At 34.8% G+C, this 27,826-nt stretch overlaps 2 protein-coding genes across 3 annotated transcripts; both read left to right on the plus strand.

Annotated features, from left to right (window-relative positions):
- Positions 1-12,524: 12,524 nt before the first annotated feature.
- LOC122303496 (ethylene-responsive transcription factor ABR1-like) lies at positions 12,525-14,853 on the plus strand. Its single transcript, XM_043115299.1, has 2 exons — positions 12,525-13,093; positions 13,882-14,853. Exons 1-2 carry the CDS (start codon positions 12,646-12,648, stop codon positions 14,616-14,618), a joined length of 1,185 nt encoding a protein of 394 aa, XP_042971233.1. The 5' UTR covers positions 12,525-12,645; the 3' UTR covers positions 14,619-14,853.
- A 1,870-nt stretch (positions 14,854-16,723) lies between these two features.
- Positions 16,724-25,078, plus strand: LOC122303497 (protein FAR-RED ELONGATED HYPOCOTYL 3-like). Of its 2 annotated transcripts, XM_043115301.1 has the most exons (4): positions 16,724-19,918; positions 21,145-23,868; positions 23,963-24,100; positions 24,205-25,078. In XM_043115301.1, the coding sequence occupies exons 2-4, from the start codon at positions 23,359-23,361 to the stop codon at positions 24,232-24,234; spliced, it is 678 nt and encodes a 225-aa protein (XP_042971235.1). In that variant the 5' UTR covers positions 16,724-19,918; positions 21,145-23,358; the 3' UTR covers positions 24,235-25,078. The 2 variants fall into 2 exon arrangements, with proteins under 2 accessions (XP_042971235.1, XP_042971234.1); XM_043115300.1 differs by having other exon boundaries at positions 16,724-23,868.
- The last annotated feature ends 2,748 nt before the right edge of the window (positions 25,079-27,826 follow it).

The raw sequence follows: 27,826 nt of genomic DNA on the forward strand, positions 1-27,826 counted from the left end.
ATCAGAGAAGATGGAAAAGGTGTGCAAGAACTCAAGGTACTTCAAATTCTCTTCTACTTTCTGATAAAAAAAACGTAAGAGTTCTAGTCAGGAGGGTGGTGTGTTAGATATAGTATGGAGTGGGAAAGAAGGGCTCAAATTGGGTTTCGGCTTTGTGATGAATCCAACGAAATGCAATTGGTGGAGTCTGCTAGTCAGCCCTACCAATCATTATGAAAATACTAAGAACTGCGAGGGGCTTGGGAATCACCAGCTAGTTCACGATCTTTGCCTTTTAGTTAGAGATAAGTAGCCCACAGTAGTATTCATTATTGAAAGTAAGATGAGGTTGCAAGTCATGGAAAATGTGAAGAGGAGATTGAGGTTTATCAATTGTTTTGAGTTGATCCTATTGGTAGGAAGGGAGGAGTAGCTTTGTTTTGGAATAGTAATGAAGAAGTGAAAGTCATGAATTACTCAAGTTAACATATACATGTGTGTCTTTACTTGGCTAAAAGAAATATGAATTGGTTTTTCTCTGGCTTCTATGAAATACCTGATGCTAATAAGAGAAGTTATTCATGGAATTTGTCGTCAAGTATTTGCATTGATTAGAGATAGGGTTGGTGTATTATGGGTGACTTCAATGAAATCATAGCTCAGGATGAGAAGAGTAATGACAGACCAAGACTTGAAAAACAAATGAATGATTTTAGAAAGGCTTTGGAATCAAATGGCTTATATGATTTGGGTTGGAAGGGGAGCAAGTATACCTAGAGTAATAGACATGAAGATGAATCTTTTACTAAAGAGAGACTGGACAAAGCTGTGGCCAATTAACCAAGAGTGGTTAGAGATTTTCAGATCTAGTGAAGTAGAAGTCCTGACTTCAAGAAGATCAGATCATAACACTATCTTGCTGACAGTTAAGGGGGTAATCCTAGTAATGGTTTTAAAAGGAAGACCTTTAGATTTGAGGCAAAGTGGATGTTAGAAATGAAAGGAGAGTAGATTATTAAGGAATCTTGGTCAAAGTATAATAATTTTCAGACTCAATGGCAGAGAGTTACTAAGAAGTTGCAGACATGTAGTGGAGCATTACAGAGATGGGTTCAAAGAAGAAAATGGATACTAAAAAGGAAATTGAAGAAAAGACTGCCCTCTTAAACAAATGCAACTAGATGAAGATCCACACAATGCAGCAACCATTAAGAATTTATCTAAGCAATTGGGTTTGATGTTTGAGCAACAGAATATGAAGTGGAAATAACGTGCAAAAAGGAATTGGTACAACCTAGGTGACAAGAACACAAAAAATTTTCATGCATGTGCTAACCAACGAAGGCAAACAAATTGGATTAAGTCTATTAAGGATGCTCAAGGCTATTTGGTCAAGGAACTTTGGGAGATTGAAATGGTGTTCAAGCAATTTTACAATGACCTGTTCAATTCTATTAATCCTTCACCAACAACTATTGATGACTATATTAGAGATGTTAGACCACGAGTCACAATTGAGATGAATAAAGAGTTGCAGCCACCTTTCACAACTGCAGATATTAAAGAGGCTTTACAACAAATGGTTCCATTAAAGTCTCTAAGCCCATATGGTTTCAGTGCTTGCTTCTACCAGTCCTATTAGCACATTATGGGTGAGGAGGTATGTTCTACTACTTTAAAATTTCTTATTGGGGGGGGGGGGGGAGGATTTTGTTAATTGTATTAATTTTACAAATATTACTTTATTTCCAAAAATAAAAAACCCTACTTGTGCTAGTGAGTTAAGACCAATAAGCCTTTATAATGTGCTCTATAAAATAGTGTCTAAAGCTTTGGCTAATAGGCTAAAAAAGATCCTTCCTCATATCATATCAAAATAATCAAAGTACTTTTATCCCAGTAAGATTGATTACTGATAATGTTATGACAACCTATAAAGCACTTCATTTTATGAAACACTCCATTCCATCAAGACTAGACAAAGAGGGAAAACTAGAAGTACGATCTTGAAGCTTGATATATCTAAGGTATAAGATTGTATAGAGTTGAGTTTTCTAGAAAGAATTATGACACAACTTCATTTTGTGAGAAAGGGATTTCCTTTATTATGGCCTGTGTATCCTCAGTGACTTATGATGTGTTAATCAATGGACGGCCTGGTACTAATTTTAAGCCCACAAGAGAAATTAGGCAGGGAGATCCTATCTCACCATACCTATTCATTATCTGTGCTAAGAGTCTAAGTTCAATGCTGACAGTAGTTGAAGATTCTGGAGATATCAGAGGAGTGAAAATAGCAAGGGGATGTCAGCTAGTGAATCACCTTTTATTTGCTAATGATAGCATCCTTTTTTGTAGAGCCTTATTGACAGAGTGGCAGAAAATCCAAGCTATTTTGAGCAAGTATGAATGGGCCTCTAGTCATTGTATGAATAAAGAAAAAACTTCAATTATGTTTAGTTCCAATACCAATCCACAAGTCAGAAACTAGCTTCAAAGAATTATTGGAGCCTTTGTTAGTAACAATTATGAGAGGTATTTATGTTTACCCTCTTTTGTGGGTAGATCTAAATATAATTCCTTTCGAGTTATAAAAGACAGAATATGGGAGAAGATCAATAGTTGGAAAAACAACTTTCTTTCTCAAGCTGGGAAGGAGGTTCTTTTGAAAGCAGTAATACAGGTTATTCCAACCTATTCAATGAGTGTATTCATGCTTTCTAGAAACTTTTGTAAGGAAATTACCCTTCTTATATCAAGATTTTGGTGGAGTCATAAGTTTAATGATAGAAAATTCTGTGGAGGAAATGGTCAAGATGGGAGAGTCAAAATCAAAGGGTGGATTGGAATTTAGAGACATAAAGGCTTGTAACAAGGCTCTATTAGCTAAACAGTTTTGGAGATTGCTACAACAACTCAATTCTATTGTCTCACAGATTATGCAGAAGAAATATTTTAGAGATGGCAAGATTTTGGAAGCTCAACTTGGGACTCGACCATCCTTAATTTAGAGGAGCATTAGATTAGTTGTGGACTTAATCAAAGGAGGATTGTTTTGGAGGGTAGGGAGTGGATCAAAAGTTATAATTTGGAGGGATAAATGGATTCCCTCAATGGTCTCTTACACGATTTAGTCTCCTACAGATGTTCTTAACATTGAGGCTACAGTTCACGAGTTGGTGGATGAAAACATTGGTGATTGGAATAGAAACCTTGTTTAGAAGATCCTTCAACAAAAGGAAGCTGAGCAAAATTTGTAGTATATCCCTGCGCAGACTACGGGCTGAGGATAAGATGGTATGGAGGCCCTCAAAAGAATGGTATCTTTAGTGTGAAAACAACTTATCATCTAGAAATGGACATAAACAAGATATTACAAGGTGAAGCTTCAGCAGGACCAGTTGAGAACTCAGCATGGAAGTCTTTGTGTAAATTAAATGTGTCAAGATCTGTGAAGCATTTTCTTTTGAAAGCTTGCCATGACTTACTTCCTACAAAACAAAACATTTTCAAGAGGAAGGTAGTTAATGGGCCTTGGTGTCCTGTTTGTAAAAGGAAGAGGAATCAACTATCCATAAACTGTGGTCTTGCCCTGCTGCAAGTGATATTTGGGGTGAGGAGTCTAGCCCTCTTAAAAAATGGTCAAGTGAATAATCAAATGTATTGGAACTTTGGAAGAGGTTGTGTGAAAATCTAAAGCATGGAGAGTTAGAATTGGTTGGTAGCATCTTAAGAAATCCGTGGAGTAGAAGAAATGCTTTCATGTATGACAACAAGGTTTGACAAGCCAGTGCTAGTTATTAAGAAAGCTGCTAAGTATATGGAAGATTACAAATCTTCTCAACAACATGGTAATACAACGAGAGAGCTAAGGAAATGGAGTAAGCTAGATGAGCAATTTATGAAGGTTAACTGGGATGCTACAGTGGATGCTAAGGCTCAGGTTACAGGTCTAAGAGTGATTATTCGATATTCCAAAGGAGATGTTCAAGCTTCTCTATGTTGCAATATAAATTCCACCCTACAATCTGTAATTGCTAAGGCAAGAGCATTAAGAAGAGCTATGAATTTATTCTCTAATCTTGATTTCTCAAAGGTCCTTTTTTAAGGAGATTGCTAGGAAATTGTTATGGCTTCCAGCAACCAGAGAATAGATGGATTGAAGCAAGTCCTGTGATTTATGACATTCACACTATGTAAAGAACATATTGAATTATAGGGAGACCAACATGGCTGCACACCTCTTAGCCAAACTACTTGTTTCTCTACCATCAAAGTACATATGGATGGAGGAATGTCCTATACATGTTATAAGTGTGGTTGTAAAAGCAGTGACAGTTTCCTTCTAAAAACAAAAACAAAAAAACAAACAACTGATAGTGATAATATGTTATTTACACCGGTTTGATAATAGAACAATTCTTTATATATATAAAATTTTCACTTACATGTGTATCTTATAAAATTAAATTTATAAATTGATATAACTTAATTTGATATGTCAGATTATAAATTTATTTATTTTATAAAATATATCTAATATATCATATAAAATCATGTTAATTTATAAATTTTTTATAAAGTAAATTTATAAAGTTATTTTATCATTGCTTCCATTAAAATCATAAATATAGTTGGATGAACTTATGAAAACTGTTTGATTTTTAATTTTTATATTTGCACCCACACAAAAAGTTGAGTCCAAACACATTTTAGCCACTTCACTCACTAACCCATTAAAACAGTCCAACCTAAAATAACAAAATGAAAAGTGCTTTGAATATAAAGAAATTTTATAAATAATAATCAGTAAAAATTTAAAAATCCGACTGCATACCGTTGAGTCGGAGTCGAAATCATTTTTTTTTTTCCTTTATTTTCTAGAAGGAGTTAAAAGGAGTTTACTGGCCTACTCCGACTCCTACTTTTCAAACTCCAACTTTTATTTCAATTAAAATTCGCACATTCTAGATGCATCTAAAGCTGCAGATTCCCTTTCAAATAAAGCATCAATGCATTTTCTTTATTTTATGGCGGTGGGTGTGGATGGATTTTCAAACGCCTTGAACGGTAAGTTTAGTGCAGGTAGGTGCAATGACTAGCGCAAGCTTTTTGAATTGACTATGTACCGCCATTGATTCGTCCTTGCAAAGGTTTTGATCGAAACACTGAGAAAACCCTTTATAAATATGTGTTTCGCGTATGTATGTTCTTCACGTGGCATTTTCATGTAACGTGTACTACTTTAAGGAACGTGCTACGGCCACAGAAAATTCTCACCGAAAATTCTCACCGAACAGCAACATTTATTTCATTTTATTTTTTACTTTTTTTTAAAACATTTTTTAAAACTATTTAAATATTTTTAAAAAATAAAATAAAATTATAAATTCATTTAAAAACAGTTTCTTAATCATGAAGTAAAAAAAAATTATTAAAAAAAATAAAATGCAATTCGGTAAGAAATTTCGGTAAGAAATTTCTGTGAAAATAGTATTTCCCCTACTTTAAAGGGACCAAACTGTCAGGACTGAGACAGTTTGATATAAGAGCCTATTTTGGTAGGTGGATCAACATTATTATTATTATTATTATTATTATTATTTATTAACGATTGTACAGATAAAAAAAAATTTATATAAATAAATTTATAAATTAATATAATTTTATAAAATTTATTAAATCTATTTTATAATAAAAATAATTTTATAATTTAATATATTATATTAAATCACATCAATTTATAAATTTAATTTTATACGATTATTTTATGATAAAAATATTTAAAAAAATTAATTATAAATATAACTATGTATTAATATAATACACAAGACCCATAATATAAATTAATTATGATGCCAATGCACAAGACCCATAAAATCATATTTTTCCACACACGCCAAAAATCCCACTTGACTAAAAAACAAATCATTTCCAAATATCACGTCAAAAATCACATTTGGCCCATATCAAACTCAAACCATTTACCAAATTAATCCGTATGCACCATGACCTCCCCTAGGGGTCATCCGCACACCCTAGCTCCAGTGCCACACCGCAAGTAATGACCACGCATGTGACACCTAAATGAGCGATGCCCAGTTTTACACTCCGCGCGTTCGTAGCCAAGCATCCTCTAGCCCTCGCCAGCGAAGGGCTACGAAGTCGGTGCGTAGAGCGATGCCCGGTTCCGCGCCCGGTGCGTTCGTAGCCAAGCATCCTCTAGCCCCCGCTCCCGTCGTCGCCCAGTGACAACTCAGGGGACATCACTCAGTTTATTATGCTCTCGAGTGACCAGAGGAGTTCTACTAAGATAATACCCCATCCTGGCTTGGGGTCGTGATACACACGCACCCGAAAATCTACTTACGCCAAAAAACAAGATTTTCTCAATAAAATTAAAATGCACGTGCATGCACCATGTAAATGCAATATCAATGCACAAAAAAATCAACCAACCATAAATCAATAAAACAAGTAACTCCGTCCTCCATCCATCCGACCCCCGAACTCCTCAGACTCAGTTCGTGATCAGCCAACTAACAACAAATAATTATTGAATGAGTAAAATATATTTAAATCTAAAAGTAGAGTTTGAAAAATACTTACAGCGTTATATGCTATTTTTAGAAAACACGCGGCGTTGCAAACGACGGAAGGAAAGCAACGTAATAGTGAAATTTCACTGTGGCCGTGGGTTGTAAAATACCCACTTTTGAACGGGGACAAACCAAGGCTCGGGATTGATAGGGAAGGATCTAAGGATGTTTATGAAGCTAGTGGAAGTGGAGTTTGGCCGTGGGTGGCGGCGAAAACGGCGGTTGAAGGCTGGATTTTCCAAAACGAAAACTAGCTCGTGGGAGCTGTTCCGGTGACTATTAGAGGCCGGAAATAGGTGGGTTAGGACGGCAAGGAGTCGGTGATGAAGTGGTGAAGAGGTAGTGGCTGGAGGTGGAGCGACGGCAGATCAAAGCAAAATCCGTGTGGCTTAAAGGGCTATTTCCGGCTAAACGGCGGCACGGCTGGGGCTGGGATTCGGTGGGGTGGTGCGCCGGCTGGAGGGGAGTCAACCGGCGGGGGTGGCGTCGACCACGGTGGCCGGACGACAGTGGGTCAAGACTGGTGGGTCGAATGGCGTGAAGGAGAGAGAGAGAGAGAGAGAGAGAGAGAGAGAGAGAGAGAGAGAGAGAGAGAGAGAGAGAGAGAGAGAGAGAGAGAGAGAGAGAGAGAGAGAGAGAGAGAGAGAGAGAGAGAGTCGACGCACAGGGGGCTCGGGGGAGAAAGAAAGAAGGGAAAAAAGAAAGAAGAAAGAAAAGAAAAAGAAAGAAAAGAGAAAAAGAGAAAAAAGGAAAAAGGAAAAAGAAAGGATGTAGGAAAGAAACGAGGTCCAATCCTCATTCCGGAAAACAAAACAAATCCGTCGAAAACGAGATTAAAAACCGTAAAACGACTAAATAAATAAAACACAACATCAAATAAATAAAAACCATTTAAAATACATTAATTTAAAATAAATAAACTAATATATTAATTAAATTAAAAACAACATTTCAGTGAAAAATACGTAAAAGCGGGTCATCACAACATTCACTTAAAAAAAATTCAAAAAAACAAAAATGGGTAACTATCGATCTATTATCGATTCAAACAGCATTAAATATATATATAGTGGCTCAAAACCCTCAAAAGAGGTTATTAGTTTTGAAAAAAAATACTTTTCATCTCCATATTATAAAAAAATCTCCCATTTTCCATTTGAAAGGACCAAAAAAACATATATATTGTAACCTCAAAGAGTCAAATTATTAAAAATTAATATTTTATTTCATTCATTAAGGTCTCATTTGTTTATACAGATAAAATGAAATGATAGTTGAATAAAATATTATTATAATATAATTTTTATTTTAAAATTTTAAAAAAATAAATTATTTATTTTATTAGGTGTAGGAGTTTGAAAATATTGTAATTATTTGATAAGATAAAATGATTTGTGTAACTGAATGAGATTTAGGACTCGATAGTTAAGATTGTGTCACGCATGGTATATTCTTGTTTAGATTAATAATTTGGACAATTTTCAAATAGACAAACTTTATACAAGATCTTGTAAAAAAGTGAACCCAAACTAAAAAAAAAAAGAGTAAAAGAAAAATTATTTCATCACAAGGGTCATAATTCAGTCTCGATTTTTTTATAGTTTATATGCAATTTGTCAGTTTTTATAGTCTTTAATATAAAGTGATATAAAAGTAATTCCTGATAATTTGAGCACGTACACTGCATGCGACGACTATCAATTTTCCCTTTACTCTTTTATTGTAAGCATGCACATATATGGGTGTGAAGAAAGCATTAATCAATTCCAGTCATATATGGCACAATGTCTTTTTGGTGGTATTCAAATGTCAACCATAAGAAATGCAAGTTGGGCACAAACTAAAGAAAGTCGAGCACATGTTCAAAAAGTATATTATGTAGGAGTAATGTTATACACAATCGTAAAGTATGTAAGTATCGTACAGTCACTTAAAAAAAAATATATTTTTAAAAAATTAATTTTTTTATACGAGTCGTATATTTATTTATTTTTTTTAAAGTGATTATACATCATCTATATACTTACGACTATAACTATTATTTTTTAAGAGTGCATTCAATGATCCATCCTATCAACTATCTTTTCCACTATCACGTAATTCTTGACGTTCTATGGTTGAATTATTGATCTATATATCATTTCTATTCTTTTAATTGGTTGCATAAACTTTCAACCTTTTATTTTATATTTTCAAATTTGAATTTGACTTTCACTTTCCTAATAAAACCGTATTATAATCGAAAGATTTCTTTTGAAAAAATGTTACTCTATTAACTATTATATATATATATATATAGTCACCAACATTCCACATATATGTATAGTATTTCGTGGACTACTAAAAAAAGCACATGGGTTTTTTCACCTTCTTTGACTATTTATTAGTTTAAATACAATGAATTCAACTAATTAAGTACATGCACCTTCACTTTCAAAGTTTTATATATAAAATTAAAACAATGTTCTTTATTTTGAAAATTTGTAATATTCAGTCTCACTTATACATTTGAACTTCTTGTTTATTTAAAATTGTAAACATATGAAACGCACTTAAATGACGTGGCATATCAGCACGTGTATTTGGCAAAGACAGAGAGGTAATTTTCTAGCATGATTCACTATATATAAATTAATGTTTTCAATGGGTAGATAGGTAGTATTTATTCTTATTTTAAGTTATTTGAAAAAACTTCCAACTCAATAAAATATATGAAGTAATGCTTATGTATACGTTTTTTTTAATTAATTTTTATTCTTTGTTGGACAAGAAAAAATATACTTTTCTTCTAAAATTTGTATTTTATTGGGATCTAATATTAAAAAAGTACAAATAATTAATTTAATTTAAAAATTAATGATTTAGTCATCTTCCAACAACCACAACAATAATAATATATATATATATATGATAAATAGTATTTATAATCGTGGTTGTGCAAGCGTCACGCAGTCTTTTTAAAAAAAAATTAATATAAGATTTACATAAAAAAAATTAATCTTTTAATCATAAATTTTATTTTTAAAATAATTATGTGACATTTGCATAATCTATACCTATATATAACATTATTATATATATATATATATGAAACATTCCAACCCAAGGTGGAATTTGTTTCGTACAGAAAAAGTACAGAGACAATTTTCCACTCCTTCTAGAACAATGCATTAACGGGTTAAGAATTTTTTATTGTGTATTTTTTTAAAGATTATTGATATTTTTTTTAATAATTAAGAATATTGTTGCATTTATAAAAAAAAAATTAAACAAAAATAATTTTATAATTTAACATAATTTTATTTTATTTGTAAAATTTATTTTATAAATTTTATAATATAACGAATGACATTAAAATTTATTATGGTTGTTAGAGTATTGACCCTTTTCCTTATATCGAAGTGATCTGAAACTCCCAATGTTCACTTTTCACGAAAAAAGCTGCGTTATTCACACCATCTGCATCAGCAGCAGTACTGTGCATGGATATTTTATATTTTGGCTTATATGGAGTGTCGATCCATCGACATCTAAAAATGGAAAACGATATGATTGTGGTCCATCCGTTCAGACTTGAGATAGTTGGGTTGCGGGATTCTCACATAAATCAACAAAAATACTAAACAATATGAACAGCAACCAAAACAAAGCAATATTGGCCACACGTACGACACCTAAAAACGCGTTGTGCTTTGACTGAAGTCGTCCGTTTGAAGAAATCCAAGGAGATAACGTCTACTTATTATTATTTTTAACACTTTTTAACCTATTTTATTATTATTTTATTATTAAAAAATATTATTATTATTATTCACAACATATCTCAATATATCCCAACACCTAATTTCAACTTTAATTTTTCTTAAATAACCACCGTTGCGTCAACAAATCACGGACGTCCACTTGCCGACCGTTGACATATGATGTTCCTTTCCTTTCGATACTTGGCTTGTTGAATCATTCAGAGGATAAGCATTAAACAACAACAAAAACATCTTTAATACCATTGTACTTTGGTTTGAATCATAGGCCAAGTTGAACTCAATAGGCCGGGCATATACCAGGATATTATACTCCACTTTATACCCAGCTAGATTACAAGCACAGTCCCTCCCTTGATTACAAGCATCGTTCACTGTGCTTTCAGAAATTTCTTTATACGAAACTGATTAAATGGCGTGTACAATAGGGTGAAACGTAGGGATGAGCTCGAAGGAAGATTTTCCGATATGAAAAAATAAAAATAAATAATAATTTCAAAATTTATAGAGAGATAGACTAATAAAATAAGTCCTATATATAGTATTATTATTGTTAGGTAGCGCCAATGGTCAATAAGTTTTGTAAGACCCACTATATGTATTTATCTCTATCCTAAATTTTCAATGAGTTACAATTTCAAATGTATTGTCACAAGAGAAAGATGGATAAGGTCTATGATATTGTTGTTGTTAGGTAGCATTAATACTCAATAAATTTTGTATACGTCATATATTTGTCTCTATTTCACTTAAGGCCGAAGAAGAAAATCATATTACTCGTTATAAAAAAATTAGATAATTATTATCACGTATTTTTTTTATAAAAATGATTATTTTATGTTAAAATAAACTTTTTCTTCCCTTACAGAATTGCATTTTAGAGTCATTATCTTATACAGTGATAGCAAAGCAACACATAAGGAGCCAAATTTTATGAATTTGGTTTCACAAAAGAAGGTATAGTTGGCCCTTTTCCACCTCAAACTATATAGAAAGCAATCTTTGAAGGTATCGATTAAAAACGTTTGCAGCCACACCAATTGTCAACGACGTAGGGTGTGAATCAACTCTTCTTTTGACTATCATTGTACCAGTTTATGCATTCCTGTGATCGACAAGAAATTGATTAACGCCGACTTTCCCGTACAGATTTACCATTTATACAAGACAACTGTTCAGATTATAAACGTCAACAAAATAGGCAGTCTCGTTTATTGTAATTTTTTTAAATAAAATATAATAAATAAATTATTTTTTAAAATTTTAAATTAAAAAAATTATTAAAATATAATATTTTATTTTAACTTTTAATTTATATTATTTTAAGTGATATATAAATTAAACCTAAATTTAACAGTAAAATAGGTTTAGTCGGCCCTTTATGGGAGTCGCTTTTACGTCGGCTTCTATATTACTCTGTCAGCTTTCAACGCCGACAAGACGCTGTGATGTTGTCACGTTGGTCATATATCCCTACCGCCATTGCTTTTGACGTTCACACCCATGTTTTGACCCAAACAGTGAAAGAGGATTAAAGACAGAGTTTTACTACGTACAAATACAATCGCGCATTAATCTGTCTATCAATATTGATTTATTCATACTTAAAATTTAAATTAACATTATTTTCAATAAAATCTATTTTTTGATCAATCACATCATATTAATACACAGATTAATACACAATTATACTTATAACTATATTTTTCTTTAAACTCAGCTCAACATTTTTGTTTCCCAAGTTACTAAAAATAAATACTTTATTTTTTAAACAATTTATGATTACTTTCAGTCTTAAATTATAACTTCGTATTTTGTAAAGATAGATGACCAGTATATTTAGGAATAGAGTTATTACGTATAAATAAAATTACATATTAATTTATATATTAATATTGATTTATTTATATTTAAAATTTAAATTAATATTATTTTTAATAAAATTTATTTTTTAAATAATTATATTAAATTAATACACAAATGAATATATAATTATATTTACAAATATATTTTTCCTTAAGAATATCAGTACGTACGTAATTGCTTCAAGTAGACCAAGTTGGCGAATTAACCCTTCCAAGTGCCAACCGACTTGAATACTATTCTCGGCGGCGCTGAAACATATACGGTTTCCACACAGTATTATTAACAGCACACTGTGACACACGCACACGTATATATATAGATAAACCTCTTTCGAGAAACGCAACCCGCCGTGGATTAATTTATTGTTGTCACTTCAATTCGTTCCGTCTCTGAAAAGCAGCTGCAGTACATAACGATCCCGAAGGCAAGATCAGGATTACATGTGTATGCCAAAGGTGGCTCCTCCGAGAAATAAACGCGAGCATACAAGGAGGGTTGGAGTCGATGAAACAGAGGTTGACGAATGGCTTTTAAACCAGTCCTACCAGACGACACAAACTGGCCCGAGTACTGGTGCAGAAATGGAGGTTCCGATGTTTTCAGGGATGATGAGGGAGATGGAGATGTCGGTGATGGTGTCAGCTTTGACGCATGTGGTCTCCGGAAAGGTCCCGGGTGGCTTGATGGATGATGGGTTGGGTTTGACACCAAGCTTGGCTTCTACTTCTGGGGCTTCTTATTCTTCTGGTTCGTCCTATATCGGAGTTGAGCAGAAGAGAGGACGAGAAGTGGAGGGTGGTGATGGTGGAGAGTTTTGTGAACCGGCTACAAGTCGTTTTAGAGCTTCTGGTGACTTTACACATGGAGGTTCATCCTCTGGCCTGAGAGGTTAGCTACTAGTGCTATATATGCTAATTTAAAGCCAGAAGAGCTGTCGTATCGCTTACAGATACAATGTTTTTTTCCTCCCTTTGTCATTCATTTCCTCGGGTTTGAACTTTTTTTTTTTTTCGGGATGTTTCCTCTACAGTTCATATCATGCACTAAATATTTCTCCATAAATTTAAATTTTTGTGTTAAAAGTTAAACCATAAGCTAGCAAAACAAAAAAAAAAAAAAAACCATAAATTATCCTGATCACCTGTTCGCTATTGTAAACTTCTGCAAATATCTGTCACCTTCTAGCTAGTTCTTAATTCGCTATCAAGCAATAAAGACACAAACATATTTTAGAACGAAACAGCATGTCAACTAATATCAGCATGTATATCAAAATCAAATGAACAGAAAAAAAGAATCTGGGACAGAGCTCCATTATCTTACCTTATCTAAATATTATCTTTATTTTTCTTATTCTTTGTACACTTTCCTGCAAAACGTTTTGATATTGCATGCATTAGGGGCCTATTCTTGATCATACACAATCTACCGGTGTTAATTATTATAAAGCTTATCTTTTTATGGAGAAAAAAAAAGAGGCAAAAATGATTATGTTGTGATATCATTACCACCAGTAATTGATTCTATTCCTCGCTTATAGGACCGCCATGACTTCCTCGCTTATAGGACCACCCTGACTTCCTCGCTTATAGGACCACCCTTACTTCTCACTTCAGCTTCTAGTGAGAAGTAAATTTGCTCCGTTTATTGATCTTATACCATGCATACATCTACAGCTACAGAAGGCTTGAGCACTAGGACAAGCAGTACCACAATACCAACACAAACAGTATCAACTCCAGCATATGAATACAACAAAGAAACTTATACAGAAGAACCAAGAAGAAGGTACAGGGGAGTGAGACAGAGACCATGGGGCAAATGGGCAGCAGAGATAAGAGATCCGTTCAAAGCTTCCAGAGTCTGGCTAGGCACATTCGACACAGCAGAATCTGCAGCACAAGCCTACGACGAAGCCGCCCTCCGGTTCAGAGGCAACAAGGCCAAACTCAACTTCCCCGAGAATGTCAGCCTCCGGTCTTCATCCGCCCATTCTCCGTCGTCCCAGTTTATAATATCGGATTCTCCAAATACCCTTTTGGCCCTTCCAACATCCACTGAGCCTATTGTTCACACTCAGGCACTTCACCAGTTGCATGGCTCTCAGGCTGACTATTCACATCAGTTGGTTGATTTTCAGACGCAACCCATGATCAGCCTGTATGATCAGATGGTTTTGTTATCTTCAATGTCTTCAAGTTTTCAATCTTCTCCTTCATCATCAATCTCCTCTTCGTCGCTTGCTTCATTTGTTTCTTCGTCTTCTTCATCTCCACCACCTTCATTTTCTAGGTTTTTCCCCGCTCAGTCATCGATTCATGACCTTCCGCCGGTGACTAGTCATGGTGCCGTGCCCCCATTTCCAGCATCAGCTTGGTCGGATCCTGGTCACCATACTCCACCCTCTGAATAATTTTCTTTTTTTATTCTTATTTTTATCTTTTTCTTGCTTGTATTCTCAGTTTCTTTTTTCTTTTTTTAAATTACTCGTGACTTGGTGGAAATTTATTCATTCCAAACTAAAGTTGAAGACAAGCCAAGTAAGCTAAAAATATGACTGAGTTGACTATCGCAATGTTTTTTAGCTCATATGCAAGCTGAGCGCCGGTCTCATCAATTCATTAAGAGCATAGCTCTTTTCAGGGTTCCGTTCCGGTTCGGCTATATTTTCTCATAAAGTTGTTGTGGGATTTTTTGACCCCTTTTTCGAAACATGTATCGCAGTGGGATTGAAATGTGTGAGAGTAATGCTAAATCAAAAAAAAAAAAAAAAAAAAGAGATAAAAATAATTTTATAAATTGATTTATTTTATATAATTTATTAAATTTATTTTATAATAAAAATAATTTAATAATATGATAAATTACATTAAACTATATTAATTTATAAAATTACTTATAACCAGAATATTTTTCAATGTAAAGTAAAGTTCAAGTGCCCTTCTAGAGCGGTCGTTTTTTGCGTACAAGCAAAGAATTTCCTGTCCTATCATGCAGAGATTCCTTCGCAGCTTCACCTTTTGAAGGCGTTAAAGACGTGCAAGCACACGTGACTTTATCTTAAGTTTCCACGTTAAATGTTGAGGACCAAGCAAGTGTTGGAGAGCTGACGAAGCAACTGTTCGAACTTAAGGACTAATTAATAAATCCAAGGAGGCTTTCGCTTCCACACCACGATCACTCGCATATACTCCTATTATATTCATTATTATGATTATTATATTTGGAATAATGCTCTATAAAAGTAAAGAATTTTAGGCACCGAAACCAAAAAGATTATTCCTACTCGATGGTTTCTACTCCTACATGAATATCCTCTATTTTTCACGATAACGGTTATAAACTCAAAAGAAAATCTATAAAATAAATTTATAAATTAATATGATTGATATTTATAAATTTATTTTTATTTAATTTTTTTAATTAAAATATTTTTAATTTTTTTTTTTGGTGTGACGCGCGGAAGTCATGGATTTTTATAGCTGAGACGAGCTTGCATGGCAGCCTCACTCGCCAAGGCATTGATCTTCTGTAGGTCGAGAAGAACTTCAAACTTAGGGTGATGAGATTTAAAATTTTTATCTTACCTCATTTTATCATTATAATTTTTTTAAATTTTTATAAAAAAAATATAATAAACAATTCAATTTTTTCCAATCTCAATTTAGTTTTTTCAAATATCAAAATAACAATAATATTAAAATATAATTTTTTTAGAACAAACAAAGAACTTCATTAATCTGGAAATAACTACAACATGGCATCATGCCAAATGATATGGGAAACAATCTCAGGGAAAGAGTTCTACCAAACCATTAAGTCATGTAGATGCCAAGAATACTTAGCAAAACAATCGGATGATGTGTTGGCCATACGGCCTGTATGCTGTACTACAACCTTAGGAAATCTGTTTAACAAATTCTTAATCTCAACTACAAGAGTTCCCCAGATAGACATCGATTCCTCCTCTTTTGTAATCTCTTGAACCACCAACAAAGCATCACTTTCTACTTGAAGCTTGGGAATTCCTAAAGGAAGGCATAACTGCAAACTCCTCAACAAAGCTAGTAATTCAATTTCTATAGGATCAAAAATTGCATGTTCTGGTTTGCTAGCAGTAAAGAGGACCTGTCCATTCTCATCTCAAAGAATCATTCCCACACCAGATCAATTCAGGTCATGAAAAAGGGCTCCATCAACAAGGCAGTACCAACGGGTGGAGGGATCCAACCACCAGTAGCTGTGACTCCATTTTTCTGTTCTGCTGCTGCAAACTTATACTTATTGGCAATTGAAATAGCATTATCAACTGCCTGTTCAGGAGCTACCCTCTTATTCTCATAGATGAGTTGGTTTCTGCTATACCAAATTCCCCGAGCACATAAAAATAATTTTTCCAATTCCCCAGCTTTATTTCTTCAAATTACTTGATCCACAACATGAACAAAATCGAGTTGTATTGCATTTTCCTGTAGGAAGGTTAGTTGAGATAAGAGCATTCACAATGGCCTAGCCATTGCCAAGTCCATAATTTAGCTAGAATGGTAACTTGCAAGTCTAAAATACATTTCTAGATATATTAGTCCACATTGGACTAGCTATCTTAAAGTCCAATTAATAATAAAATATTATATATTTTAATAATATTAATTTTTTTTCCCAAGTGGCAGAGTTCGACTACTGCCATTTCAAGATTGTGGTCTACCAAATACACTTGATTTCCCCAACTACAGACCAAGAATTGATAAACACATTGAAGAAAAATAAAATAGACAAACAAGCCTCCATCTACAACAATGTCAAGCAACAACCCCAAATCTTATGATCAAGCAACGTCAAGATGAGGCATCAGGGTCTAAGCACCAACAGATTTGACATATAACCAAGAATCTCGCCCAAATGCAAGAAAAAATAAAAACAATAATGCCAACCGTTTACCATTTCATCTACAAAACAAAAAAAAAAAAAAAACCAAAAACATTGTATTCATGCGAACATATGATACCTGTAGTGGGAGATTCGTGGAGGAAGAGACTTCGGCGTGGGACGGGTATCAAAAGCCGATGCTTTTGATTCGACCTGGCTGGGAAAATAAGGGCACGAAATGGATGAAAAAACAAGACATTTCAGGAGGCAATCGGAGAAGAGGGAGAGAAGAGTTTGGAGTTTCGTTCGAAGTATTCAACAGAGAAGAGGGAGAGAAGAGCGAGGAAGAGAGAGGAAGAGCGACTTACATTAGCGCTCGGAGACGATGGCGTCTGCTGGAGGAGGCGATCGTTGGACTTGATTCAAGGCGGCGGCTGAAGAAGAAGGGCGAATGCTCAGCAGTTTGGGAGAAAGAAAGAAAAAGTGAATCTGTTGGGGAGAAATGAGAAACCGAGGGAAAGGGGAGAGAGCGGGTGAAAGAAAAAGAATAAAAAAATTCATAGACTCAGAACAGTTGCTCTCCAGACATGGAGAGCACCTTACATTTACTGTACCTTTTATGTCAAACTTTTTGGTTTTCGCTAGGCCATTGCAGACCAAAAACGCTTCCAACAACCTTTATTTTGGACTTGCAATTGGCAATAGCGAGGCCATTGCCGATGCTCTAACAGGTCAGACTTGAGTCTAAGACAATAAAGTAGTGCATGATTGATATCCTCCTCCTCCTCCATGTTACACCATTTGCATCTTACATCTGTCAGCACCTTCTTTGCTTGCAAGTTCTTAAGAGTTGGCAAGCCATTTTGACATACTCTTGATGAAGTACTAAAACTACATAATTAAGTTATTTAAGTGAATAAATTGTTTAACTAAAAATGATTTGTACTTAATCATGTAATAGATTATGATACTTAAGTCAATTGATAAATTCTAATATTTTTGTACTTAAAAAGATTTATAATGCAATTGTTTCACATTAAAATAAATATTTCAATTTTACTCTTCTCATATCATATTTATACGCTGCAGGTTAATTATTTTTAAAAAGACATACATGAGTTGCTGCCATCCCTTTTGAGTATAGAGAAATATTATAATAAATGGATATTCTTGACAAGTTACGAATAAATGCAAAAGGAGTCTACTGCAAGCTGCAACAGAGGCATGTCTCACGGCATGTCTCACACTAGACACTCACGCACAGAAAGGGAACACAGGGGGCACTAGGACACAGCAGAGGAAACGGCGTGGCCTTAAGGGAGGAGAGCCAATCACGTATGGACAGGAGAGCAGGACCAAAAAGCAGAGAAAAATGGCATCTTTAATTTTATTTTCTTTTTCGCTTTTTTTTTAGTCTTTTTTTCGTTCAGACCTGGGAGGCGTCTGCTTAGAGCGACGGAACTCACTCTTTTTTTTTAGTATTATTATTTTGGGTTGCTTTAGTTCTTAGCATTTTTCTTTCCTTTCGGTTCAGACCCTTGAGGCCGCTGCAAAGATTTATTTTTTTTACTTTTTCGTTTTCGTTAGGTAGACGGACGGAAGCTGAGGCTCTCTCTCATTTGGAGTTTTTATTTTTATTTTTTCATTTCATTTTATTGCTTGTTCATTCTTAGTGGGGTTGACACTTACAGACTATTGCTTTTCATCATTTCATTTTATTTTTTCTGTAGTTTTATCTTCTGCATCGGCTTGTTTTTTTTTCTTTTCGGCAGTTTAGTTTCTTTTTCATTTTTCTTCAGGCGGCAGCTGGTTTTTATTTTCCTTTGGAGGTTTCAATTTTTCATTTTGGGGAGAAATGGCGTGGAGTCGATGGAAGCTCTCTCTCTCCCTCCGGTTTTGTTTTTTTCATTCTTAGTTTTTTTTCCGTTAGTTCATAGGGGCTGGGTCGGTTTCATTTTATTTCTTTTCTGTTTTTTTTTTTTTTTTCGTTTGGGCGGCATCTGCTCCATCCTTTTGCTTTCCATAGCCTTTTTTTTTTTCCTTTCATTCGGTTTCAGTTTTATTTTACTTTAGTTCTCCTGTGTGTAGCATCAGTTATTCTCTCTCCTAGGATTTATCTCATTTCGTTTATTCTCAGATTTTATTCTATTCAGCATTTTTTATTTTTCATACAACAACTCGTAATGTTAAGATTCATCATTTGTGAATATTTTGCTAATTTAGAAATGATAGGCTAGATTTTTGGGTTTGGGATTCAATGAGTAACCTATGACTATTTTGGAGTGGATTTTCTTCAATGTTATGTGATTTCAATGATTAACTTATTAGATGATATTTCAGTTTACATTTAGAAAGGATTGAAGTTCTTTGTTCTTGATTTAGATTAGTTGTAGACGTAAAGGCACAAGAGTTCATCTACACAACCACCCACTATTCACGCAACCCCCGCACTCCAGCCTACGTGGCTTTTGTTTTTTTTTTTTAAAATTCAAAACGGCAGCGTTTTGGTCATGGGTTATGATTCAATTTCCCCCCCTAACATCCTCCCCGCGCATTCTTCTTCAGTTGCTTCTTTAGAAAGCTTCCTCGGCGTTCTCTCCAAACTCGCCCTGCTGTTGTTCTTTCGCCGGCGTCACCCTCTGGCCAGCCCGTGCGGCTCCTTCACTCCGAAACTGAGTAGCTCCAAGACGCTGGCAATGTGGGTCATGATTTCGGCACCGTGTAAGAAAAAGATCATCTCTACTCTGTCCATTTCCGTACGACGTCTCTAGCTTCCATTCCTGCACGGGTTCATGTCTTCCGCTGTTCTTGTAGCTGGAGAGAGCCACCCTTTGTCGTCTTACAAGGGTAAGAAATTAAAAGAAAGGGTTTTTATTTGAATATTTTGGTTTCATCACTCCATTTTTAGCATTACTCTGATTTTGTGTTTATTCCTGATATGGATCTGCAGACCGATGTTTGTTGGACCTGTGTTTTGTTGGGTTTTTTTGGGTTGTTGATTTTGTATGTATGGAACTGATTTTTTGCCATTGATTTTTTGGTTGTTGATATCATTTGAACTCCACGTTGAAATCGTATTCCCAAGCCTCCCTTTTTCTCTCCCTCTTCACTCCGATTCTCTCCAATTTCTGGTCATGGTGTCCCATTTGTTTCCCACTTCTAGTGATGATGGAGCTGGAGTCCCTTCAACAAGTGATTAGAGTGGTAGCTCATAATAAGACTGGTAGTTAGTCCACGATTCTTTCATTCTTGGACATTACTTTTTTTTTTTTTTTTTAGTTTATTGCATTAGCGTCTGTAAATATACGTTTTTTTTTTTTTTTTTCTATTTATTGGATGGAGGGTAGGGTCTCTTTTGTCTTGCCAATTCGAGGGAGTCTATTTCGAGTTACCCCATCAAAACATAATTGTAGTTGAAGAAGTCTCGACAAATTGACTGTAGTGTATTATGTCCAGCACCTTTTAAATTAGCTCATCCCCAACATAAAAGCTTCAAGCATTGAGCCAGTTAATTTTTGGAAAAAAAAAAAAAGATCATAAAGAAATTTCAAACATTAGGAAATGAGAAGGAAGGATACGACCAACCCAAAAAAAGAAACACAACTTGGTTCGATGAAACTTGGTTGAATATTCCAACTTCTCAACATACATGAACTACAGAAGAAAGTAGAGAGGAAAGTCTGAAAAACAACAGATGAATATTTTTAGCTTCCATCTTTTGCATACCCACTTGTTTCTTCAGCAAGCTTCTCCCACACGTTTGCCATTTTCTCTGCATATCCAGCATGTTTATGTAATATCATTTGATTAAAAATTTTAAAATCAAGTGTCAACGGTAGAAGAACATGTTATGTGTATTTTTCTAAAATACATGTCATGATTAGTTATAGTTATTGATCTATAACATATTCAATGGTTTTCTATATCGATTACTTAAACAGAAAGTCGGTTAAAATTCATCGTACCAAAGAAAATGACTGAAGATGACCAAATATAAATTGAATGACAACAATTTTCTATTCTAGATAGATCTCTTGAACTACAGTTCTCTTGAACTACATCTTCATCTATAGCCATGCAGCCTTGTGAGGTTTCAGCCCACTAGATAAGCTTTGCCCACTAAATTTGGGTGTAGTAGATGCTGTACTAGAGTTGAAAGAGCTCCTCAAATCCGGTGATGGGTGAAGAGGAAACTGGTAGGCCAGCCATGCCTTCTACATCGACCCAGGTATGATACAAGAATTGGAAATTTGTCAACTCAAATGCTGGTACGGACTGTAGCTTTAATTTAATGCAAGTTATGTATATATATTGTAGGGATATCATGGTACTGGAAATCCATATAACCCGCCATATATGATGCCTACATATCCAAATCCATATCCGTATACTTGGGGTAGCCAGGTCATATTATTTTGTATATTCAATGTTTCGTTTTATTTTATATTGTTGTCGGTATTGTTTTTTTGCCTTCATGGGTTTGACTCATTGTAATGGAGTGGGTAATTGCAACATTTGGCAATGCCACCCTTTGGGCCAACCATGCCATACCCTCTGTCGACTAATCCGGAGGAGCCGAGACTAGGTGAAGATACAACGCAGGTTGTTATTTAAGGTCATTTATTTTATGGTTTTTCTTGTACCTCCGTATTTTCCTTAATAAATAAAACAATATTCAAAATATAGCATTCATCCATGCCACATGACGAACCAACTATGCCATTTAGTGTCGAAAGTGAGAAGAATATTGGAGATACATTTTTATGTATATCATATTAACATCTATTGTATATAATAAAAATCTTGCTTCCTAACCTTCTTGCATTTCCTTTTTAGAAACTTCACTTGAAAAAACTTTATCCCCAAATGTGGAGGATCAGTTTGAAGTATCAGATGAAGATAATAAAGTTGAGCCTCCGAAAGCTGGTATGAAATTTGGGTCTGATAAAGAGGTTTTATTCTATTACAAACGATATGCCAAACAAGAGGGTTTTGGGGTTATTATAAGAAGGACGAAGAGAGATATAGATGGGAATGCAAAGTATGTGACGATTGCTTGTGCACGTGGCGGCAGGTACTATCCATGCCATAGTAACTTATCAAAGCCACGACCAACGACAAAAACGGATTGTAAGGCGAATGTTAATGCTCGCCTAGTGAATGGAGAATGGGTGGTGACCAGTGTCGAGCTTGTTCACAATCATAGTATTGTTAGCCCTAAAAAAGAAAGATTTTTTAGATCTCACAAAAATTTTGATTAATATAGTCAGAGGATGCTCGACTTGAATGATAGAGCAGGTATTCGGATGCATAAAAATTTCAACGCACTTGTGACTGATGTCGGGGGGTATGAGAACTTAGATTTCCAAGAGAAAGATTGTAGAAATTTTATTGACAGAGCTCGACATTTGAGAATGGGTAAAGGAGGTGGGGAAGCACTGAATGACTATTAAGAGAATGAGGAAAATGAATGATGGCTTTATGTTCGTCATGGATGTGGATGATGAGTTTAGAGTTAGGAATGTTTTTTGAGCTGACGCAAGAAGTCGAGCTGCGTATGAGTATTTTGGTGATGTGATCACGTTCGATACGACATACCTCACAAATAGGTACGGAATGCCATTTGCTTCCTTCGTTGGTGTCAACCATCCCAGACAATCCATACTTTTAGGGTCAGGCTTGATTTCAAGCGAGGTACAAGTACATTCGTATAGTTATTTGAAGCATGGTTAGAATGCATGAATGGACGGGCACCCCACGCCATCATAACAGACCAAGACAGGGCAATGAAGAATGTCATCGTCATTGTATTCTCGAACACAAGGCATCGATATTGTCTCTGGCATATAATGCGGAAACTTCCTGAAAAATTGGGATCCCACTAAGCATACCATGGGTTGAAGACTGCCATTCAGAATGCAGTCTACGATACACAGAGTTGCCAAGAATTTGATGAGAAGTGGGGACAGCTAATGCATAACTATGCTCTTACTGATAATGCATGGTTGCAGGGGTTGTACACCGAGAGATCATATTGGGTACCAGTTTATTTGCAATGTGTATTTTGGGCTGGTATGAGTACTACCCAACGGTCTGAAAGTATGAACGCCTTCTTCGACGGATTCGTGCATTCCGGTACGACATTAAAAGAATTTGTCGATAAAGAGGTCCAAGCAGAGGTTATAGGGATGCTTTTATGTAACTTTTCACTTGTCAGCACATAAGGTAGCATTTCTACCTTCGATGTTTTTGAAGAAATTTCCACCCCCGATGGCCAGTCCAAAATTATGAAGTACATAGTTTATTTGAATGAAGAGGAATTGGAAGTTAAATGCACTTGCGCCCTCTTTGAGATGAGGGGGATTATTTGTAGGCATTCATTTAAAGTATGTCAGATGAAGTATATTCATGCTTTGCCAGATAAATATTTGTTGAATCGATGGCGGAAAGATACAAAGAGAAGATACATACTGGTTAAGAGTAGCTACGATGATTGTCGGGTCAATCCGAATGCACGTCGGTATGAGGAAGTTGTTAAAAGATGTATAAGATTGGCCATATGTGTATCTCGAAATGAAGAGCATGTAAATGCATTCTTTCAATTTTTGGATGACTTTGAGCTGAAGTTGGTAGGAGTAGAGCCTGTCACTTGTTCAACAAAGGTGAAAGAGAATGTGGACGCTAATAGGGGTAATAAAATATTAAGTCCACACGTTGTTCGGGGGAAAGGGAGGCCGCCAACGCGAAGAAAGGTCCCGATGGTTGAGAAGGCTGTTGGGAAGAGAAAGAAGAAACAGGTATTACATTTTGGTTCGTCGCTTGTATTTCGACAAAAATGAATTGCATACATATGGGTTCGTAATTTGTGTTATTTTCTATTTTCCAAATTAGATCAAGAGGAAAAAATTTTACAACGAACCACAAAATCACAACTATCTGGTGTCAGAAGTTGGTCATAATGTTGACGATGTTGTTATCCCAACCCAGTATAGTAATTTAACACAAGAAACGCCACTAGCAAATGACGAGGTGTGAGGTTATTTCCATGGGTGTTAAGATTTTCTATTTTTTACAGCAATTTTTCATTTTTAATTTCTCTATTATAGTAATATGTTTATTTTGCATGTGATTAGGCTATGCCAAGCTTGCCCCATGATACTTAGAATTGGATACTGTATGTGTATCTTGGATATCTTAGCATTTTGTGTCATCTGAGGTGGAAGATACAGCTTGGACATTTGATTTGAGCAACTATGGTAAGCATGTTTGAAATCTAGTAGATGTTTTTTAATTTTATGCAATACAAAGATATATCACATAGCATCCAATTTTTATCGGGTTTATGTTTTACTAGGTTTGCTTTATTTTAATTTCCTCAAATAGCGTGTATATATATATAATCTAACTAGCACATCTGAGAACACGCTTGATGTTGGTAACCATAATTTTCGCTCTTTAACATATCTGTGGTTGTGCACATGCAGTTTTTATGGGGGGAGAGAATGATGATGATCATCATCTTGGTCTACTACCATTGAAATGTGGGGAGTGTAGCGAATATTATCTCGGCGTCCGACCCATACGGAGTGAAACATAACATACCATTGATATGTTATATATTTTATTTATGGGATTTAGAAGCTTCACTTCTGAACCATTGTGCTTTCTAATTAATATGTTATGAATGATTTCTATTTTCTCAAGTTTATTATATATGTGGCGGAACACCAGTAATTTTTTATATTTTCATTTAATATCTTGCAGGTACTATTTGCAGATGATAGGAGGTGATTTTTTATCCCACTCAACTCCGTGGAATGTGTATGTATTTTGCCAATATTTTGGAGGCTATGGCATAGGAGTTGAAATTTAACTAACTTTTGTAGAGGAAGTTGAAAGGAGAAAGTATTTTGTGCAGGAATTTGTTAATGAAAATGTGAATTGTGTATTTGTAAATGTTGATTGTATATGAAGTGGAGCAATTGAATGCAGTAGGTAGTGCAGAAATCGGTCATGAGTTGCAAATAACTCCAATATTAGTGGATTTTTCAAGATGTATTTGATAATATTGCCTATGATATTACAACAGCTATGGTGGTTGCCTCATATAACAAGGTTGTCCACAAATATAATGGCAAAATTTTGCCTAATCATTGAGATGAGTTGACCATGGGTATAGACAATTTCCATTTCCAAGAATTCCCAAATCCAGCCAATCCTATACAAAGAGAACATGCTTTTAGGGGCAGATTTTAATTAATTCACAACTCCATAATATTCAATTGGCATTTTACAAGACATGCATAGAAAGTGTAAATGTAGGCATATAAATGCATAAAACAACTCAAAATCAGTGGATATTACAAAGCAAGATGATACTGACAAGTACATAATCTTGGCAAGGCAATAAAATAGTCCAAAAATCTTGCCAACCTTACGGAGTGTCATGCAAAATTAATATCCACACCAAGTTGTCATAATTGTACATCTGGCTTAGGATAAGATAAGGCCATTTACATCTAAAACTAATCCGATACATGAACATTTAGAACCAAGATTTTACAAGAGATAAAATCCAAAATATACACAATAGAATACGGCCAATCCTATTCTCTAATATCCTTCTTCCCAGTTCACCCTCTTGCTTGTTAACCATGTGCTCTCTGTCCAGTAGTCTGTCCTTTTCTTTTTTAGCTTCATATTCACGCAACAGTAAAGCATCCTCCATCTTCCGAAGTTCATTCTCTCGTCTTGTTTACATTCTCACGTACTACTAATTGAAATATATCTTCCCAAATGAAGAATTGACATCTTGGTTCTCCCTGTGGACAATTCAAGAATTTCAAACTCCATTAAAGGAAATTTTTGTATTTACTTTCAAAACCAATCCAAAAAAGGGGAGGTTCATTACCGTGTAATAATTCGGACAAGCATAAAATTTCCTTCCAGGATTTTTGTGGGTGTGGGAGATCTTTAATGGCGATTTCAACCCACACCAACAATTCGGTGATTCAATTTCAATATCATTAACTACAATGAATGATGATTGACTTGATGCCATAGTTGATCTACATGATGATCATAATAATTTATAGTCCAAAAATATTAAGCAATAAGGTAGCATTGATTACTTTTTAAGTGCAAAACAGAATTATTAATGGTTAGGATTCATTTTCATAAGTATTGCAAGATAGAAGCAGAATATAAAGCAGAATATAAATAATGATTTAAACAACTCGAGCATCATATAAACCACGAGGCAAGTATAAATCTGGGTGCAACACTTTGTTCACATAAGTGTTATATAATTTTTTAAAGAAAACATGTATAAATACCGATGGGTGTAGTAGATAAAACTATAAAATGCTAACAAGCAAAAACAGATTTAAAATGCTACCAACAAGGTAATTGTATTGCATTCTGGGAATCAAAGCATGTGCCATTGCCAACCTTACTCCATTCCTGCTTTTGCATACCAAAAAAAAAAAAAATAATCAAGTTATATAGAACCGAATACCAACAATATCATGAAAAATTCAGATGTGAATAAGAACGATGTTTCCTGTTTTAGCAATAGAAACATTCATCCCCAAATACAGAATGGGGCAGTAGGGTAGTAATACGTTTGTTGACTTCCCTATTATAACAGGGTTGTCCACAAACATATACCTCAAATCCACACTATCAAATATAAGAACTTAACCTGAAAACTAGTTAAAAATTTTCTACTCGGGTCAAATTCCAGGATCAATTCCAGATATCAACACAAAGTATTAATTCCAGGACTTCTAACATTACCATACCAAAACACTAGCAAATATAGGAACTTCAGAGGAAAGGAAGTAAAAAATATTAAAAACATTGAAGAATCTTGTATTACATTTATAGGATAAACCAAACCAAAAAATCTATAACCCAAAAGGCAACAGTAAACCAAACAAACTCACGGGTAGAAACATACAAGGGATTCTAGTTGTATACAAGGGATTCTAGTTGGAAGAATCTCAGATGCAGATGCCACCATCTTTAATGACAAAGGGAATGACCTCCACTTTACAACAGACCAAAACTAATTTCAGATCAGTAAACAAGACACAAATAATTCATAGCCTATGCTCCAAATATAGGCCTTGCCTCACCTGCAGTTGTAGACATGATTTATCTTAGAAATGACATAGGTCAAAATTTCTACTCCAAACCCACACCAACTCCCAAATTCACAACACATGTATATTGGCAAGGCCACAAAATACTCGTAAGATGTTGCCAACCTTACTTCCAGAAATGCAATATTATATCCACACAAAGCAACACAACACGTAGCATAACAGAAAAATTACATGAGAAAAAGTCTACATCGAAACAGAAAAATTACATGAGAAGAAATTCCCAAAAAAAAAAAACACAATGTGAAGAAATTAACAAAAATTTGCTAACATGCTCTCAACACCTCAAGTCAATCCATTTTATACAAAACCAAACAAATGAGCAGACCTAGCCATTTCAATCTAGCTTACCAGACATATTTTTACTTAAGATTGAGATCCTATGTAGGCATGTACGGTGGAGACAGCGATTTGACAATGCGAATTGAAAAAACAACTAAAAAATGTACCTTCGACGAATCGGTCCACCGGCTTGGGGCTTTTGGAAAGAAGGGGTGAAAGGGAGTACAGGGGTGAGAGAGAAGAGAGCGGGTGAGAGATAGGTGAGAGAGAAGAGAAGGGGTGAGAGAGGGAGAGGGAGAAGAAGAGG

The sequence above is a fragment of the Carya illinoinensis genome, chromosome 3 (assembly GCF_018687715.1).
Source record: "Carya illinoinensis cultivar Pawnee chromosome 3, C.illinoinensisPawnee_v1, whole genome shotgun sequence".
In the NCBI taxonomy this organism is placed as follows: domain Eukaryota; kingdom Viridiplantae; phylum Streptophyta; class Magnoliopsida; order Fagales; family Juglandaceae; genus Carya; species Carya illinoinensis.

Bases quoted from the DNA above. Each gene is read 5' to 3' on its own strand.
- LOC122303496 (XM_043115299.1), top strand. From the start codon at position 12,646: ATGTGTATGCCAAAGGTGGCTCCTCCGAGAAATAAACGCGAGCATACA. The intron at 13,094-13,881 runs GTTAGCTACTAG...ATACATCTACAG, and splicing joins TTCATCCTCTGGCCTGAGAG to CTACAGAAGGCTTGAGCACT.
- LOC122303497 (XM_043115300.1), top strand. From the start codon at position 23,359: ATGAAGTACATAGTTTATTTGAATGAAGAGGAATTGGAAGTTAAATGC. The intron at 23,869-23,962 runs GTATTACATTTT...TTTCCAAATTAG, and splicing joins GGAAGAGAAAGAAGAAACAG to ATCAAGAGGAAAAAATTTTA. The intron at 24,101-24,204 runs GTGTGAGGTTAT...GCATGTGATTAG, and splicing joins CGCCACTAGCAAATGACGAG to GCTATGCCAAGCTTGCCCCA.